The sequence below is a fragment of the Drosophila serrata genome, unplaced genomic scaffold (assembly GCF_035046125.1).
Source record: "Drosophila serrata isolate PLE 108 unplaced genomic scaffold, ASM3504612v1 contig_272, whole genome shotgun sequence".
NCBI lineage: Eukaryota > Metazoa > Arthropoda > Insecta > Diptera > Drosophilidae > Drosophila > Drosophila serrata.
This window is the reverse complement of record NW_028257170.1, coordinates 7,558,782-7,574,275: the sequence shown is the minus strand read 5'-3', so window position 1 is coordinate 7,574,275 and position 15,494 is coordinate 7,558,782. Positions and strand designations below refer to the sequence as shown.

At 43.1% G+C, this 15,494-nt stretch overlaps 1 protein-coding gene across 2 annotated transcripts; it reads right to left on the bottom strand.

Moving 5' to 3' along the window:
• Positions 1-7,978: 7,978 nt before the first annotated feature.
• On the bottom strand, positions 7,979-15,043 carry LOC110190603 (palmitoyltransferase ZDHHC6). Of its 2 annotated transcripts, none has more exons than XM_020961196.2 (2): positions 14,941-15,043; positions 7,979-9,587 (listed from the first exon to the last, which is right to left on the bottom strand). In XM_020961196.2, the coding sequence occupies exons 1-2, from the start codon at positions 14,959-14,961 to the stop codon at positions 8,139-8,141; spliced, it is 1,470 nt and encodes a 489-aa protein (XP_020816855.2). In that variant the 5' UTR covers positions 14,962-15,043; the 3' UTR covers positions 7,979-8,138. The 2 variants fall into 2 exon arrangements, with proteins under 2 accessions (XP_020816855.2, XP_086689461.1); XM_086833335.1 differs by lacking the exon at positions 14,941-15,043 and adding an exon at positions 12,504-12,738.
• Positions 15,044-15,494: the final 451 nt, after the last annotated feature.

Genomic DNA, 15,494 nt, shown 5'->3' with positions numbered 1-15,494 from the left:
CTACGAAATAAAACTGAAACGTAACTCTTTTGCCAGTTATCGGAGCCAGGAGAGCCTGCAGTTAACTGCCAACGCCAACTTATCTCATGAACATGCCCATTCCCCTTGTTTTATGTCACTCCAGAACCTGGTCTGCGTTTAGGACTGAAACAGCTCGACAATGATTGAAAAGTAGTTGCCATAAAGCCCTGCTATTTGGATCTACTGATTTTGCAATCACTTTTCATGCCCCGGCCCGACCAAAGGTATGCAAACAATTTGCTCAGGACGATTGCGAGCTTCATTAGAATGAGGGGCCCACGGGGCGGATGGGTAATGCAATGTGCAAAAGTCAAACGAGGCCGAGACATTTATTAAAATTTTAATACTGCCCCGAAAAAGGTTAGGGGCCACAAACATAATTACACACAGCAATTTGCTAGCTCTGGAGAGAAGATTAAGATCTCCTTCGAGGCCCCTCCAACTGGCTGAGAGAGTGAGCCTTTTGGCTGGCCAATTTTCGAATGCGGTTTCGTCCTGGTCGTCCTGGCCAACGGCCAGGAGCCGGGCCAGAGAGAACCAGTGCCGAGCCGTGTGATTCGTGTAATCATTTGGCAATCACAATCAACTTGTTTGCTATCGAAAAAACCAATTATTGACCCGGCTACATGACCACGTAACGTGCAAACAATTGCGGCCATGTTCGAACTTGGCCAGAAGACAGAATGTTGAGGCTTTCCCTGCCGGATTCCCACTGGTTTTTTGTGCAGCTCTCGACTGTCGGCTGCTGGCAGCTGCCAGGGAAATGTGTTACCCATGTCGGGAATTATTTATTTATAGGCAGTGTGGGCGGTTTGGCCCTTGAGCAGAAAACTTGGCAGATTTCCCCTCATTTTACTCATTTGATTTGTCAACATTTCGTACATAGTTCTGGGCGGTCGCAAATCTTTTGCCATAAATTTTACACGCTGCCAAAAAGTTTTGACACATTTGTTGCTGCCCCTGCTGTTGGTTGGAATTCATTTAATACATTTTAAATATGTGTTTCTCTCCCTCAAAATGGTAAAGTTTTTAATGCTCAGCCAATCCGCCTGACAAGTTGTGTGTCAACCGATATGGCCAGGTTATTTCTTGCGGTCTCTGAATACAACTAACTTGTATAATCCGGTGAACAGTGAGCGATGAGCGGTGAACGGTGAGCGGTAAGCTGTGACTGACTGGCCAGAAATTAACTTGGCTGGAATTATCGACAACCGAATTTCTCGAAAGTAATTGCAGTGATTGACCTCACAACCGCATCTGCGGCTGAGACAGCTTTTCCAAGCTTTTCCCGGTTTCTTCTTGGCCACAAGCCGCAGTCAAATCAGCGTCTGAATGCCTGGGAATTGGCCCCTAGTCTTTCCCCAGTTCTCCCCAGTCATTCACTCAGTCAGTCAGTCACTCATTCTCCCCTTTTTTCAATAGCTGAAGCCACAAATTGGCGTTGGGGCGCCTTTAAGTCTTAAATGATTCGGAAAGAAGGCCATAAAAGAGTCTGTTGTAAGCCGAAGTTTAAGGATTTGACAAGAAAGAGAGGGTTGGGTTGAACTGGTACTAGAAGGTACTTCTATAATAATTATATATAATATTACTTTACTAGTTGTAGGACATTAAGAAAAGCTTATGCAATAAAACATTTCAAGAGTGTTAGCCCACACATATAGTACTTCCTGTTGCTCCCTAAGTATAAACCTCATAATAATAAACCCCGAGGCAAACACCTCGGGTAGCTCATAAACCACACATCAAACGCAATGAGCTTATGATAATTCACTTCCAGGCCATAACCCTTAAATACTTTTGGGGCCTATCATCATTCGTCGCTTAGCAGCATCACGCATGACAGTCGCGTTAATTATATGCAAACACAAACGCAAACACAAACAGGCGCGGCCAAATCCAAATCCTCTGATGGTTATCACAAGCCAAGTCGACAAATTAGCCGGGCCAGATGCCGCGGCTCCCGATGGCGGTGATGAACTCTCGGGTCCCGAGTCCTTTCCTCCTGAGCGACAGGCGTCGACTTAGCTCATATTTTTCTTGGCTGGGCTTATTAATTTATTAAGTCGCGGAAACTTTGCTGGCTGCTGGAGGAGGAGCAGGATGAGAAGTGGCTGGTGGCTTAAGTTTTCAGCCAACAAACAAACAAAACTACAAAAACAATTGGCCAAAGTTGGCAAGAAGCCGGGGGAATCCCAAAAAAAATTAAGAAAAATGTAGAAAGGGAAATGGGAAATTGTTGGAAAGCCTCTTTGCCAGCGGCGTTTGTCGCTTCAATGTCGCTTAATGTCACAAAACTGCGGGGCTTAATTATGCAGTATCACACACACACACACACACACACACTCACCCGTCGCACACTCGATTTTTCTTCTCTCGTTTTAATTATTTTTTATTTTTGCTTAGCCAGTTTATGGTTACTTGAAAATTCAAAAGTTTCGCAGGAAATGAAAGTTGGCGCAATCGTGCAGAAAAGTTCAGAGTGGCCAAAACAAAGAGTCTAAAAAAAAAAAACAGTGAACGGAAAAGGAAGAAAACCAGGAAAAAATAGCTGGCTAAAAAGTTGGAGAACGTTTCGCTGGGACTCTCTCTTGTGACATGGCTAAATGCATTAACTTTTTTGTGTGTAAACTGCCTGCACTTTAATCTCATTAAGGGGAGAACAAATTATTGATTATGTCGTTAATAAATATTGACTCTCCACTCCGCTCGGGCTATTAAATGCAATTTAATGAAAGCCGCCCATGCGGCGTATCCGTAATTCGATAGAGCAGTTAATTTAATCGATTGTTGCACTGTTTTCAATCAAATTGAAATGGAGTCCAGGCTCCTGAAAGGATTCAGCACCCACTGCGATCTCATAAATATTTATGGCCACTGTTATGGCGATTATTATTATTTATTTTTTAGCCTGAGTGCTGGCAACTAATTAACCGAGGACCGAGGCCGATGCTTTCAGCTTAATGCAGCTTAATGACGTAACCTCTAGGTAACCTGACCGAAAGGACTTTGCTTTCCTCTCGGATCCTAGCACTAAATAGCTTTGTGTGTGTTGGCCCGCCTGTCGCCGGCAATCAATGTCCTTTGTTCGCTAAGAGCCAGTCGTCGCTGTAAGCCCCTGCTCGTGGGCAAAATTGAGTTAGTCACACATGGAATCTGGTAAATTTTAATGCTAATTTCGTTAGGCTGACACATTAACGAAACTGCGAGCGTCTAAGCCAATAATAGCAGACTCGACTCGACTCCATCTAGGGGCCATTAATGCTGCATGATCCAGACAACCAAATGCAGTGCCTAAGTGGCAGCTGCATTAAAACCTGATTTCGCATACAAAATCAAAGCGGCGACATTAATCACGAATTTATGAGACATTCAGAGACATTGCCAAAGCGCCATCCCATTCCCTCTTCCTCTCTCTGCTCAAAACAGTATTTGCATATTTAGACATAAACCTTGACACACACACACCACCGCCACTGAGGCTGGCAGGATGCTGCGACAATTTGAGTGCGCGACTGCCGCAGGATTTGCCTTGAGCCTGAGTGACGATGGTTGTTGCCACATGCATCAAACATGACTCACAAATGCAGTGTCGCCAGGCAAGCCATTAAATTGCAGGCACTTAAAGCCATGGCAAATAACATATTTAGGGGAAACGGGACATAACTACTAGAAATTCACAACAAGAAAGGAGTAAAATTTATAGCATTATTATGAGGGATGATTAAGAGGACAAAAATGTTATTAGAAAGGCAAATAATAAAAAGAATTAATGGTGCAATTGAACTAAAGTAAAAAACCATTGAAAAAATATAAGAGATAAGGAAGTAAAGTCCACTGAAGCGAATATCCTTTTATCCGCAAGCCAGAGAGATCCCCAAAAAACTTGCCTCTCAATTAACTGAAAACTTTAAATGCAAACCCGCTCTGATTGAGGATTCCAGTTTTGCAGTCCGAGTCCTTTCTTAGGTGCCACTGTTTGATTAGGACCGGGTAACAGAAACTAAGCAAAAACCCATCAGTTCAGTTGCCAAAAGTTTTGTCAATTAAAATATGAAAAATACGCCCCGTCCGTCCTAAGATGGAGCTGGGAGCTGGACAAACAGTCCACTGAGCTGCCCGGCCAGTGCCAACTAATAAAAAGTTTTGCTGCCAAGTCGCAAAATGACATTGCAAGTAATATTTTGGCTATATTTGGCCGAACTTTCACTTGCAACTGTTGCCGCAAGAGGCGGCAAGAGAGAAGGAGAGAGTGAGGACGAATTTGCATGCGCCCAAGAGTGCCAGAAACTTTTATAATTAATAAATTATTTATGAAGCACGAAATGAAAAGGAGAAGCGACCAGGAACAACCGACTGCAATTCACTTCATTTTAAATAATGAAAAATTACTTTGCCTCGGCTCTTGGCCAGTGTCATAAATAAAGGAGGAGCAGCAGCTCCTCAAGGAACTGGCACAAAGCCCAGGACTCGCATTCAACACGACCGTCCCATTCAATGATCCACAACAGATCAGGGCCATCGTCAGTGGAGCAGAAATGCCAGGAGTAGGGCCAGTCCAAGCGGAATCGCGAATCGCCCCAAGCTCAAATTAATAACAAAAATGCCCAGGCAAAGGCCCCTCCTCCCAAGAGGTGCCTGGAAAATCGAAAATCGTACAATTTGTTAGACGTTTGGCATTTGAATTGATTGAAAGCCCAGACGAACGAGCGTTGCGATGCGATGCGATGCGAAGCGAAGTGAGTCGGAGCATGAATGGAAATCGGAGGGCATTCAATATCAATTCCGCGAATTTATAGCACGCCAGAAAGCGAGTGCAGTAAATTGAAGTTGGAAATGCGATGGCGGCCACACTCGCAACTCCAGTTCGCCGCCTTTGATCATTTTACATTTTTACAACTTTCTGATTGGATTGCGATTGCCGTCAGCGAGTTTTAAACCTAAGCAGTTGGGTCACCTTATCACTCTTAAACACTATGAAGACATGATAGTTCTATGATTCAGCTGCAAGTTGGACTGTAAATTTTAGAGTGATGTAAGAGATACATTTGTGTAACTAGGGGCTTTACTTTAAAGACACCAAGGCATACCACTGTTTACATCTATAGTGGGAGTGGCAGTGATAGTGATTTGCCTTAGACCCCAATAATATCTCCTGACAAATGGTATATATTTATTTTCCAAGAAATTCCTGTATTTCCATTTTATAAATAAAACTTAACAAAGTTACATAGGTTTTTTTTTAGTTCTTCAGAGAAATAAATATCATTTACATAGTCTGAAATCTCATTTACATTGTCTTTTTTTTTATTTCTTTTTTTCTCGTAATCAAGGTCCACTCTTGCAGGCTGTGGCATGTGTCTGTAGTCCTTGTCTTTGCCTCTGTGCTGGTGATGCTGTGCTTTTATCCACTCTGGCACTCTGGCTGCTACCGATATGGGGTAAGTGCTTCCTGCCTATGCAATTGCTGCATCTGGCTCTAATGACGCCATAATTGCCTTTGTTCTGCTTGCCAGACTGTAAGTGATACGAGCCTTTCCCACCTGCTCGTCTTGTCCTGTGCCTGAGTCCTGTCATTGTCGAGCGGCTAAATGCCGAGTCGTCATAGTGCACATAATTGCCAAGCGGACGACAAAGCGAATTGTCCTTAAAGCGTTTCCAGATCGCTCCAGCTAAAGCCCGGGCGAGGGTATCAACTTCCAATCACGACAACTTCCTAAATAGCCGCCGAGGCGCTGAGGGGGCGGAGAGCAGACCGTCCAAGGACAGCCGCACCAGGGAGGGCGTAACGACCGAGGAGGACTAAGGACTGAGGACTGGGGGGACGCCTCAAAATAAAAGTCAAAAGTGTTGCCAAAGCATAAAATGGACGACAGTCCGTGAAATTAAATGCCAGCAGGACATTGAAAGCGAGCCGAGTCCTGCCACTCCAAGCTGAGACGCCTTCTTCTCCTTATTTTTTATTTTTGGGAAGAGCCAGAAAAGCGATTTGTGTGGTGGCAGCGAAAAAATTCACGCACAATTATTTTGCAACGACAAAAGTCATTAAAGTTCGCCTTTGTTATGTGGCAAATGTTTATGTAAAATTTATTTTGTTTCCGCTTTATAAAAGCCCCGGCTTTCCAAATGGAAAACAAGGAAAACTAGCTGCGAAAACGGGGCAGAAAGTTGCATTGTTTATGTTTATGGCTGTTGGCACATGCTTTATTTTTACGCAGATTTATTTATGGCTATTTTTACTGCATACTTTTCAGCTGCTGCTCGGATGTGGCTCTGGCTGTGGATGTGGATATGGATGTAGTTGTGGCTGTAGATGTGGATGCTGCTGTAACCTCAATTCCCCAGACAGGCCAGAGAGTCCAGCAAAAAAGGAAATCCTTTTTTCTATTGATTTTCCACTGGCCAGAAGCGATTATTTGTTTTGCATTTTCCACGCCGTCACCCAAATGACCCCAAACACAACGCAACTCACAGCAGGACCCGGTGGGCAAAGGGATCTGGTTTGGATTAGGTCGGCTCCCGATAGCCAGAGATGCCATCTCCGGACAGGAGCTCTGCCAGGCAGCTGTCTAACCCGGTCCATTTCACGCTCCCATGCGCCCCAACGCTTCGTGCTAATATTTATTGACTCGTGCCCTCTTTTGCATTGAATTATCATCCACCAGCAGCCTGTCATATGAGCGGCTCATCTCACACCCCATATTTGAGCCAATTCCCAGCGCCTATTAACTCATGACAACGACAACTGATTTCCCAGCGGCATATTTCCTACAACTTACACACAAATTCAAATTGCATTTATCTAATTTTGAGCTAAACACGCCGTCGCAGCCTTGGACTTCAACCAACATGGAACCCATGGATTCCCCCCGGGCTCAGGGCTTTGTTTGCTTGTCGCCTGATCCTGTTACAACACCGCTCCTCTTTGGCTTCCTCCTCCTTGGAACAAGGAGTGATGATTGCTGTAAGTGATTACTCAATGCAATGCCATTTGCATTAGCCAGCCGGGGTATTCATTTCATTCGAAGGTGGAGGAGGAGAGCCCCATTGATCAGTCACTGGCTTTCAGTTTAATTGACGCCAATGCTAATGATTCAGCGGCGGAATGCATTCAGCTTTTATCAGCTAGCTTCTCATCCACTCTAGGTTTGCAGGATATTTGTCCTTTTTCTGGGTATATATGCTAGGAAGATTGGAAATGTAATATATTCCATATATTTTTAAGAGAATTAAATGTGAAATTGTTACCTATAATCATAATACCAATAAGAGTATTAATTAAAAATGTAAAGACGTAACAATACATAAAAGTGTAACTAACTAACTTCATACATATTCCTGTTTCAAAAGTGTAAAGCTATTGCCTTGTTTTTTTTTGTGTAAATGCCTTGTTTTTCGTGTTATTCCTAGTCCTTGCTGGTTTTTGCAAAAAGGATATTGGCAGCAGGCCCCTACAGGAGCACAGATACGCAGGGTTATAGGATATAGGAGCCGTATTGATTTCCATGGCCATGTTTATACTACAATGGCAAATCCGCGACTCAGCTCAACTTTTGCAGGTCGTGCATTTCAATTGATTCCCGAGCTGGCTTTCAATACCGTTCAGTCGTCCTTGTTGCAGTTGATTTTTTATGTCCTGTCCTGTGAGTGTGTGTGTGCGCGTGTGTTCCTGTTTCCTGTCACGGATACCTAACTGAAACAAAAACAAAACAAAGCACAAAAAAAAGAAGAGAAAAAACAATGGAGATTTGCAAATTACTTGCCGGCAGATGCACACACAGCCACTGCCATATTGGAGATACTTTCCAACTGGTTAAGAGCAGCTGCTGCCGCCAGTTTAAGGCCAATGTACCGTGAAATCGCACCGGCAACTCAATTATTATACATAGAGCTTTATATAGACCTGCATCAGCCTCGACCGGGCAGCATTTTAATACCGACATTAACATACACATTTGGCTTGCTGCCGCGACGAAAGTATTTATTTATTAATGCATTATTGAAAAGTATTAAGCATTACGCACTAAGAGATTAATGCCGCGGCTGACCAAAGCAATTTCATTGCGGCGACTGGAAATGGGTGATTTTTCTGTGGTCCAGGTCGCCGAACGGAATGCCCTTTAAAGAGCTCGTTTTCGTGTTCCATCTTGCCAGGGGTCCTCCCCAAGGCGGGAAGATTCGTCCTTGCATTCACCGAAATCATATTCAGCTTCCTTTCCGTCCCACGGAGGATTCTCATCATCCAGATTTGGACAATTGTCATTTTCGATGAGTTCTAGAGTCCGCTTAAACGATGGATTGATTGCTTCATTCTTGTCTTCATCTACTTGTTGGACATCTCCACATGCCTCTCTCTCATTTTTTAGATTTCCATCGGTCTTATTTTTAACAACGAAGGTTTTCGGAATAGCCAGTTCGGCATCCGAGTCGTCATCCATGATCATCTGCGCACAGGCACGGGGAAACCAGCCTCTAATGGGACCAGGACGTTGTTTTCCCTCGACCATTCCCTCCTCCGAAATCACTCTCTCCCCGTACAACCAAAGCTTATGAGCGCGAGTCACCCGGATGAGATCTCCGGGCTCCAGAGCAATGCGAGGATCATCGTTACAGGGTATAGTCAGGCATACCCATATGCCCTGGGATATGAACGGGAGGCAGTAACCGGTGACAGGACGAGTGCATCTGAACGGATGGGTTCGCGCCCGCTTCTCCTTCTTCTGCTCCAACTGCTCCATGGTCAGAGTGTACTGGTTGCAACCGGGCAGAACTGGCCAGCAGAAGCCATCACCAGACGGCACAAACACCTCCCGGTAGTTCAGCTGCCAGCCAAGATCGTACGGGTACACAAAGGGCTTCTGCTTTTTCTTACAAAACATATCACGGCGATAGTTGGCCTTCTCTATGATCCATCGCTCGATCTCCGTTTTGTTTGTGAAGATCAGCTTCAGTTGCATATGCAGCAGCTTGATACTGGCGAATCCCATGCCAATGTAAATGCCCAGGGATATGGTACAGGCCACGCAGCTAAGCATGGTCAAGTCTACGGTGGCCAGGTGATGCATATTGTTGATAATGAGGTAGCGCTTGGAAATGCCCCGAAACATAGCGGCGGTAGTTATGATGCCTCCCTGCACGCTGGCAGACAGGAAGAACAGGAGGAAGTAGAAGAAGCTGGCCTGGTTGGACCAGCCCACACAGTTGTTGACCCAGGGACAGTGGTGGTCCATCTTGATCACACAGCGATCGCAGCGGCGGCAGTGGTGCGACCGCGGTGGCTTGTATCCTTCGCAGCGCTTGCAGTACTGCAGGAACTTGGTGTCCTGCCTCTTCTTCGGCTGCCACTTCTTGGGGACGTAGCCAGGACCCACCATTAGGGTCCGCACAAAGTTGTAGATCATGGCGAACATGTGCACCCAGATCAGGACGTAGTTCACCCAAGATCCCCAGCTTTGGTCCAGCGGCCACCACATCCAGTTCATGTGGACCGTGGTGCAGGTGACGAACACGGTGAGGCTCAAAATGACGATTGGTCCCCAGTGGAGATAGCGCCGAAACTCGCCTTTATCCTTCATGTTTGGGAAGAAAATATACGACTTTTTATGGATGTAACTTATAATGGAGTAATGTGCTGCTAGAGCACTGATTTATATCGGTTTGACTTGTAGTCCGTGGTGTACTGAGATTGACATTTCAGAAGGGGTTTTGTGTTGGGTATTTTGAGAATTACCATAGTAGGCTTTATATATTATTTTAATAAATTTAATCTAGTATTGATACTCGAAATAATAAATAATAAACAGATTCTTAAACTAAAAATATTATTATGGATTTAAAAAAAAGAACTGACAGTTTATTTTCCATTTATTAACCACATACCAAATGCTTTACTAATGTATTTAAATAATGTGAATGAATTCTATATTTATTTATATAGATGAAGAGTACACTATTTCTATTTATTTACCAATCTGTAAACCTAAGAAATATTTTAAAAACAAATTAATTAAGCAGTTGGACCCTATACCCCACATTCTTATTTGTGTCGCGAATTTAGTGTAATTACCGAAGCACAGTTTTTGTTGGCCTCGCCAGTCGACCTGGCCCAAATGGGCACTGCCTTTCCGGCCCCCTTGATGGCGGATTAATTAAAAGAGCTGGCCACATGTTGTTGCGTCCGCATAATGCCCGCGGCGTTTGCGTGTAATTAAATAAAGCACAACTATTTAAAACGGCCACCCTGGATAATTTATAAAACTTATTTAAGGTATTGGCAACAGGCGGACGGAGGCCGAGTATAAATTTGCTCTTAAGCCGCAAATGAAAAATATTTTAATCATAAAAAATGCAAATAAATTTAAAAACAATAAAAGTGCGAAAGTGCAGGCCATAAATAAAATGCAGCCTTAGTGCGATGGCACTGGCCATGCCAGGCAGTCGTCATCGGCCATTGCTATTATTATTATTAAGAATTAATAGCAATATTTGCTGACGCTGTGTGGCTTAAAAAACGAAATATACAACCAGATATTACGGTGGGGCAGATTGCTGCGCTGGGCTGCTACTATATGTTCCACAACAAAGCAACGCATGAATTCAATTGAATTTAAAATGTGCCATAAATTCATTGCATTCAATATGCGACTCGGTCCCACATACATATACACATTCGATGGGTGTGCGTGCACAAAGAACGGTATTTGGTATTATTTATGGCGCTGCATATATAACAAAAATATTTTGGTAGCCCGAATTCTTTGCCAAACATTTACTAATGCCATTAATTGATGATAAATGTTTCGCCGCACGCAGACAAAATGCAATCGATGCTGGGCACTAGAGTCCACTGCAATGGCACACAAATTTATAAAGAAATAATAGATTTTATATATTTTACTTATTCAATTACAGAAACAAATATATCAGCATTTTGACTTTTAGATTGTTATTTCTTTACAAAATTAAATTAAACTGAAAGTAGTTATAACTTGAGAAATATTAACATTTATTTCATTTTTAGACTTGATGATTTAAGCTCACAAATATAATATAATATTTATTTAACCTATTTTAAAATATTTTTATTCAACTGAGAGTTTGATTTTACAGCTTAATCTATATTAGATAAAGTAAACAACATATTTCCCTGTGTTGTGCTGAAAATAAAATCGAGCCCCAAAATCGCGGAATTTGGCTAGCAGCAAAACTGGCCTGGCCTGAATATTTTGGACCTCCAGCTGGTGCTGCTCTCTGATGTTGTTTATGAAATTGTTGCGTGGCCAGTTTGGGCCAATTACCCGATTGCATTGGGTCATCCTTACACATCCCGCAACAACACCCCTGGCACCCCTTTGTTTTCCCGGCTGAGTGCACACATGGCAGCGTGTAGGTAATGGGCCTCCGGACAGGGATTTGTGTGACTTGCAAGTCTCGTTAACTTGGCTAACAAGCGACGCCATTTACCACAATGCGACGCTTGGGCCTAACAAGCCGAGGTGACAATTGCCCAGGACCAAAGGCCAAAGGTGACAACGAGCCAAGGTCCATGAGCGTAACTAAGGCTCCTCAATACGAATTTAAAATATACACCTGGGAACAAGGAATCGACATAGATATATCTATAGGACTTGTTAAAAAGAAGAGGAAATTATCTGCCTTGGGAAGTCATAGTATAAAGCTTACACACCTGGCATTAATTATTGATTTTATAAAATATGGAAAGCTAGCTTACAACATCAGTAAATTTTTACGTTGCTTCTAAACAAAAAATCTTACACATATCAATGACAACCCACAACCCAAACTTTGATTCCTTCCCATAAGTTCTCGACAAAAAGCAATCTATTTTGCTCCCCAGATTATATGACAATAAAATTGATTGAAATATAATTGCAAATTGATACAATAGCCAAGGAAAATTGCCCGGAAATGCCAAGAGCCATTTGTGCCGAGGCCAAAAGCAATCTATAATCGTAACGAAAATTACTATACTTCAAAGCAAAGTTCAGAGTCCCAGAATCGTGAATCGTATCGCGTCGCCCTCGAATCGGCCATTATGTGCAGTTAGATGAGCAGCTGAGAGCCCAGTTTATTGCAATGGCTCAAACGAAAGTCAAGTGAAAGGGTTTCCAGGGAACAGATTGAAGAGAAATTGCTACAGTTGAACAAAAAAGAATGTGATTATTTCCGGTTTGATTCTCGTACTGATTTCATATAGTGAAAATATAATTATAATCAAAAAAGTAAGATAGATTTAGTCGAGTTGGATAAATAAACCTCTCAAAATACCTTCATCATTTTTAAAATATATTTATATACATTTTTTTTGCAATCCCCTTCTCTTTGATTGTAAATGTACTTTCTTTTAGTATATTCACATGTAAATCCAGTACATGCAAATTACTTATCCCCCCATGCACTTAAAGCGCTTCATTTACGCTCCAAGTGGCCCGAATGCCATTAAGCACAAGCTTCTTACGGCTTACCATATAATTTTTTGTCAATGCCAAGAGTTTATTACAGCTTCTTCCGAGCAAGTGCAACTGCGACTGCAACTCGCGAAGTGAACAGCCAGCGGCGGCTTTTGTGAGCGACTCAAGATGGCGATACTTGCTGCGCCGGATCCACACAAACTTTTTACGCAAACTTATTTACTTAATTTGAAAATTAAATTCCGGCATTAAAACGCATAAATGACACTTGAGCCCAGGCTGACTGAGGAGAGTGAGTGAGTGAGCTCCAGTGTGTGTTTGTTTTTCTTATCAAAATGCCTGCGGCAGAGTGCGCTGGCAAATACACACGCTGGCACACACCGAGGGGAATATATATCCCTTAAGACAAACAACGCGCAGAAAATGGTGGCTGCCGCGGAGGAGCTCAATCCGGCTGAAACCGAGGCTCCGAGCCTGGCCAAGTGCACGCTCAGAAGTCAAAAGTGCAGAAAAATGCATGGCACACAGCGAAAGACGAAGGACGAAGGACGAAGGACGAGGGGAAAGACGACGCCGGCGCTGCCAAGACAAACAAGCCAGTGAAGAAGGCATATAAATTGCGTTACTTGTGCGGGCGGCCAAAAGGGGGCTCCTTGGGCCAACCAGGGGCGGCAGTCAGCGGGGGTGTAAACGTTTTTGGTGTTTGACATACGACGTGCATTAGCAGCAAAGTCAAGGATTAGCGCCACTTGTCTTGAGAGCCGGGGCCTGCAACCCCATCTCTTGGTATCCTTCGCCAGCGCCGCATGAAATTTAAATACATTCCCGGCCATTAAAGCCACTGCGAATCAATTTTCCCCCCAAAAAAATGGCAGAATACTTCAGAGCAGGTCGGAGGAAGCTTATTTAAATAAATTCCATTATACAAAAAATAAAAATAAATACAGAAAGATACTCTCAATATTAAGTATAAAATACAGTATTTCAATGCTGAAATCTGTATAGTTTTTGTTTCATGGAATCCTTGCAGTTTTCATCTGCTGAAATCTGTGCAGAAAGACACAATTTTTCATTATCCTGATTTTTCACCGAATCGAATACCTTTCCCCAAAGAAAGACATTATTTTCCCCACCACTTTAATACCATTTAATAACTGAACAATCTGTCCGAAAAACGTATAAATTGCCAGCACTGGCATCCTCATTGGCCCGATGGGGCGCGAGCGCTTAATGCGGCCAATTCAATTTGGCCAGGACACGGGAGTCCCATAAAAGCCAGCCAGCACATTGGACACAATTCGGCATTTAAAGCGTTTGCCTTTAATGGGCTCAACTTTTCCAAAGGCCAAATAGATAGAGCTCTTCTGCATAAAAAAAGAAAGTAAACGGATAGGGAAAAAATGTGGAAAAACTGTGGGGAAAAGCGGAAAGACGTCAAGGAAATGCCAAAGCTATCGCAAACGCGTTTCGCAATTTTTGAAGGATGTGTTAAGTCAAAAAATATGCAAATTTCACGCACACATCCATGCCTCCGTTCGGCCGGGTAGAGTTAATACGGCCCAAAGACAGCCCCAGGACCTGGCATCCTCAAAAACCATCCTCGAACCCCTGGCAGGATTCATACATACATCCGTATATATATGGGCGGCTGTGCGGGCGCCGTACGTGTAATGCATACGAAAGTAGTGAAAATATCATCAATGGCAAAATATGAATATCTAAAAAGGATAACGAAAAATGGAGTCAAAACGAATGGCAAAAAAAGAAAAGGAGAACTCGGTTGAGAAAAAATGCCGTGGAAGTGAGACGAGCGCCGAGAACAGAAGGTCTCGCATCCTGCGAGGTCCTGGGAAAAAGTGCAAATGTCAGTTTCCTCGAGAGGTGAAGAGTAGGGGAAACTCAACTCGATCCCCCGGTTCATGACATTTGACAGAAAACTAGACAATATCCTCCGACTGTGTCTACGGCGCTGACATGTCCGGGTAATCAGTTTCTCCCCGTAATTGCATCAAGTCTCACGAAACTCCGCGAAACACGACGGTGGGTATTCAGCCAGATATTATCTTATTAATGGCGAATTCATGTGCCACAACTTTATTTCGACCAAGTCCTGCATGGCGGAGCAGCTCTTAAAAAGCGCTCAAACAAAGTCTACGCTTTCGGCTGAGCCGCAGATTCGAGACTCACAGATCCTGTGCGGCCACGGCCCGCATAAATTTGGCGAGAGTCTGTTGTAAATTACATTTGAAGTAGCAACTTGCACATAAATCTTTTTGAAACCAGACCAGGGCCAGTGAGAAAATAATGCAAATACAAATAAAAACAGTGATGAGGCATCTATAGGGGGAAAAGACCTTAAAATACCCGGCATTTAACGTTTATGGTTTTTAAATATAAAATTGTAATGTAATCTCCTTATATTAATTAGAATCATATTTTATCTTTATATTTCTACAAATACATCTATATAAATATCTAAAATGAAACTTACTCTGAAATCCTTCTGCTCCATTCCTCAAATACTTCTAAAGTAAAGTAATAACATAAATCTTTTGATGAAGCACACCTAGGTAAAATGATCAATATTTTTAAATAAAAGAAACTTAAAATAATATTAAATCTTAAATACCCTCACTAACCTTCAACTGCCGGGTATTAAAACAGGAAAAGAACACAAATACCCCGCCAAGCAAACGCTGAGCGACAAAACTGTGTCATTCCCAATTGTCGCCCCGAGTTTGTGAGTCAGTGTGTGTGTGTGTTTGGGTTCGTATCTGTGCTTTCGCATCCTGGAGGATAAGAGGATGGCGTCCGAGGAGGAGCCACTTGAATTACGTACGCCGCAAGTGAAGTAATGAGCACACAGCTGCAGCTCGAAGGGACTTGGCAGCGAAGCACAGAGCGGACCGGAAACGGAAATAAATATTAAAGCTGCAAGCGGGGCAGCCACAATAAATACAATATAAATATGCGATATTTTCAAAAGTCCAACTAATAAATAAGCGCTGCCAAGTGCCCGCCCATAAAGAAGGAGAGTCCGCCCTG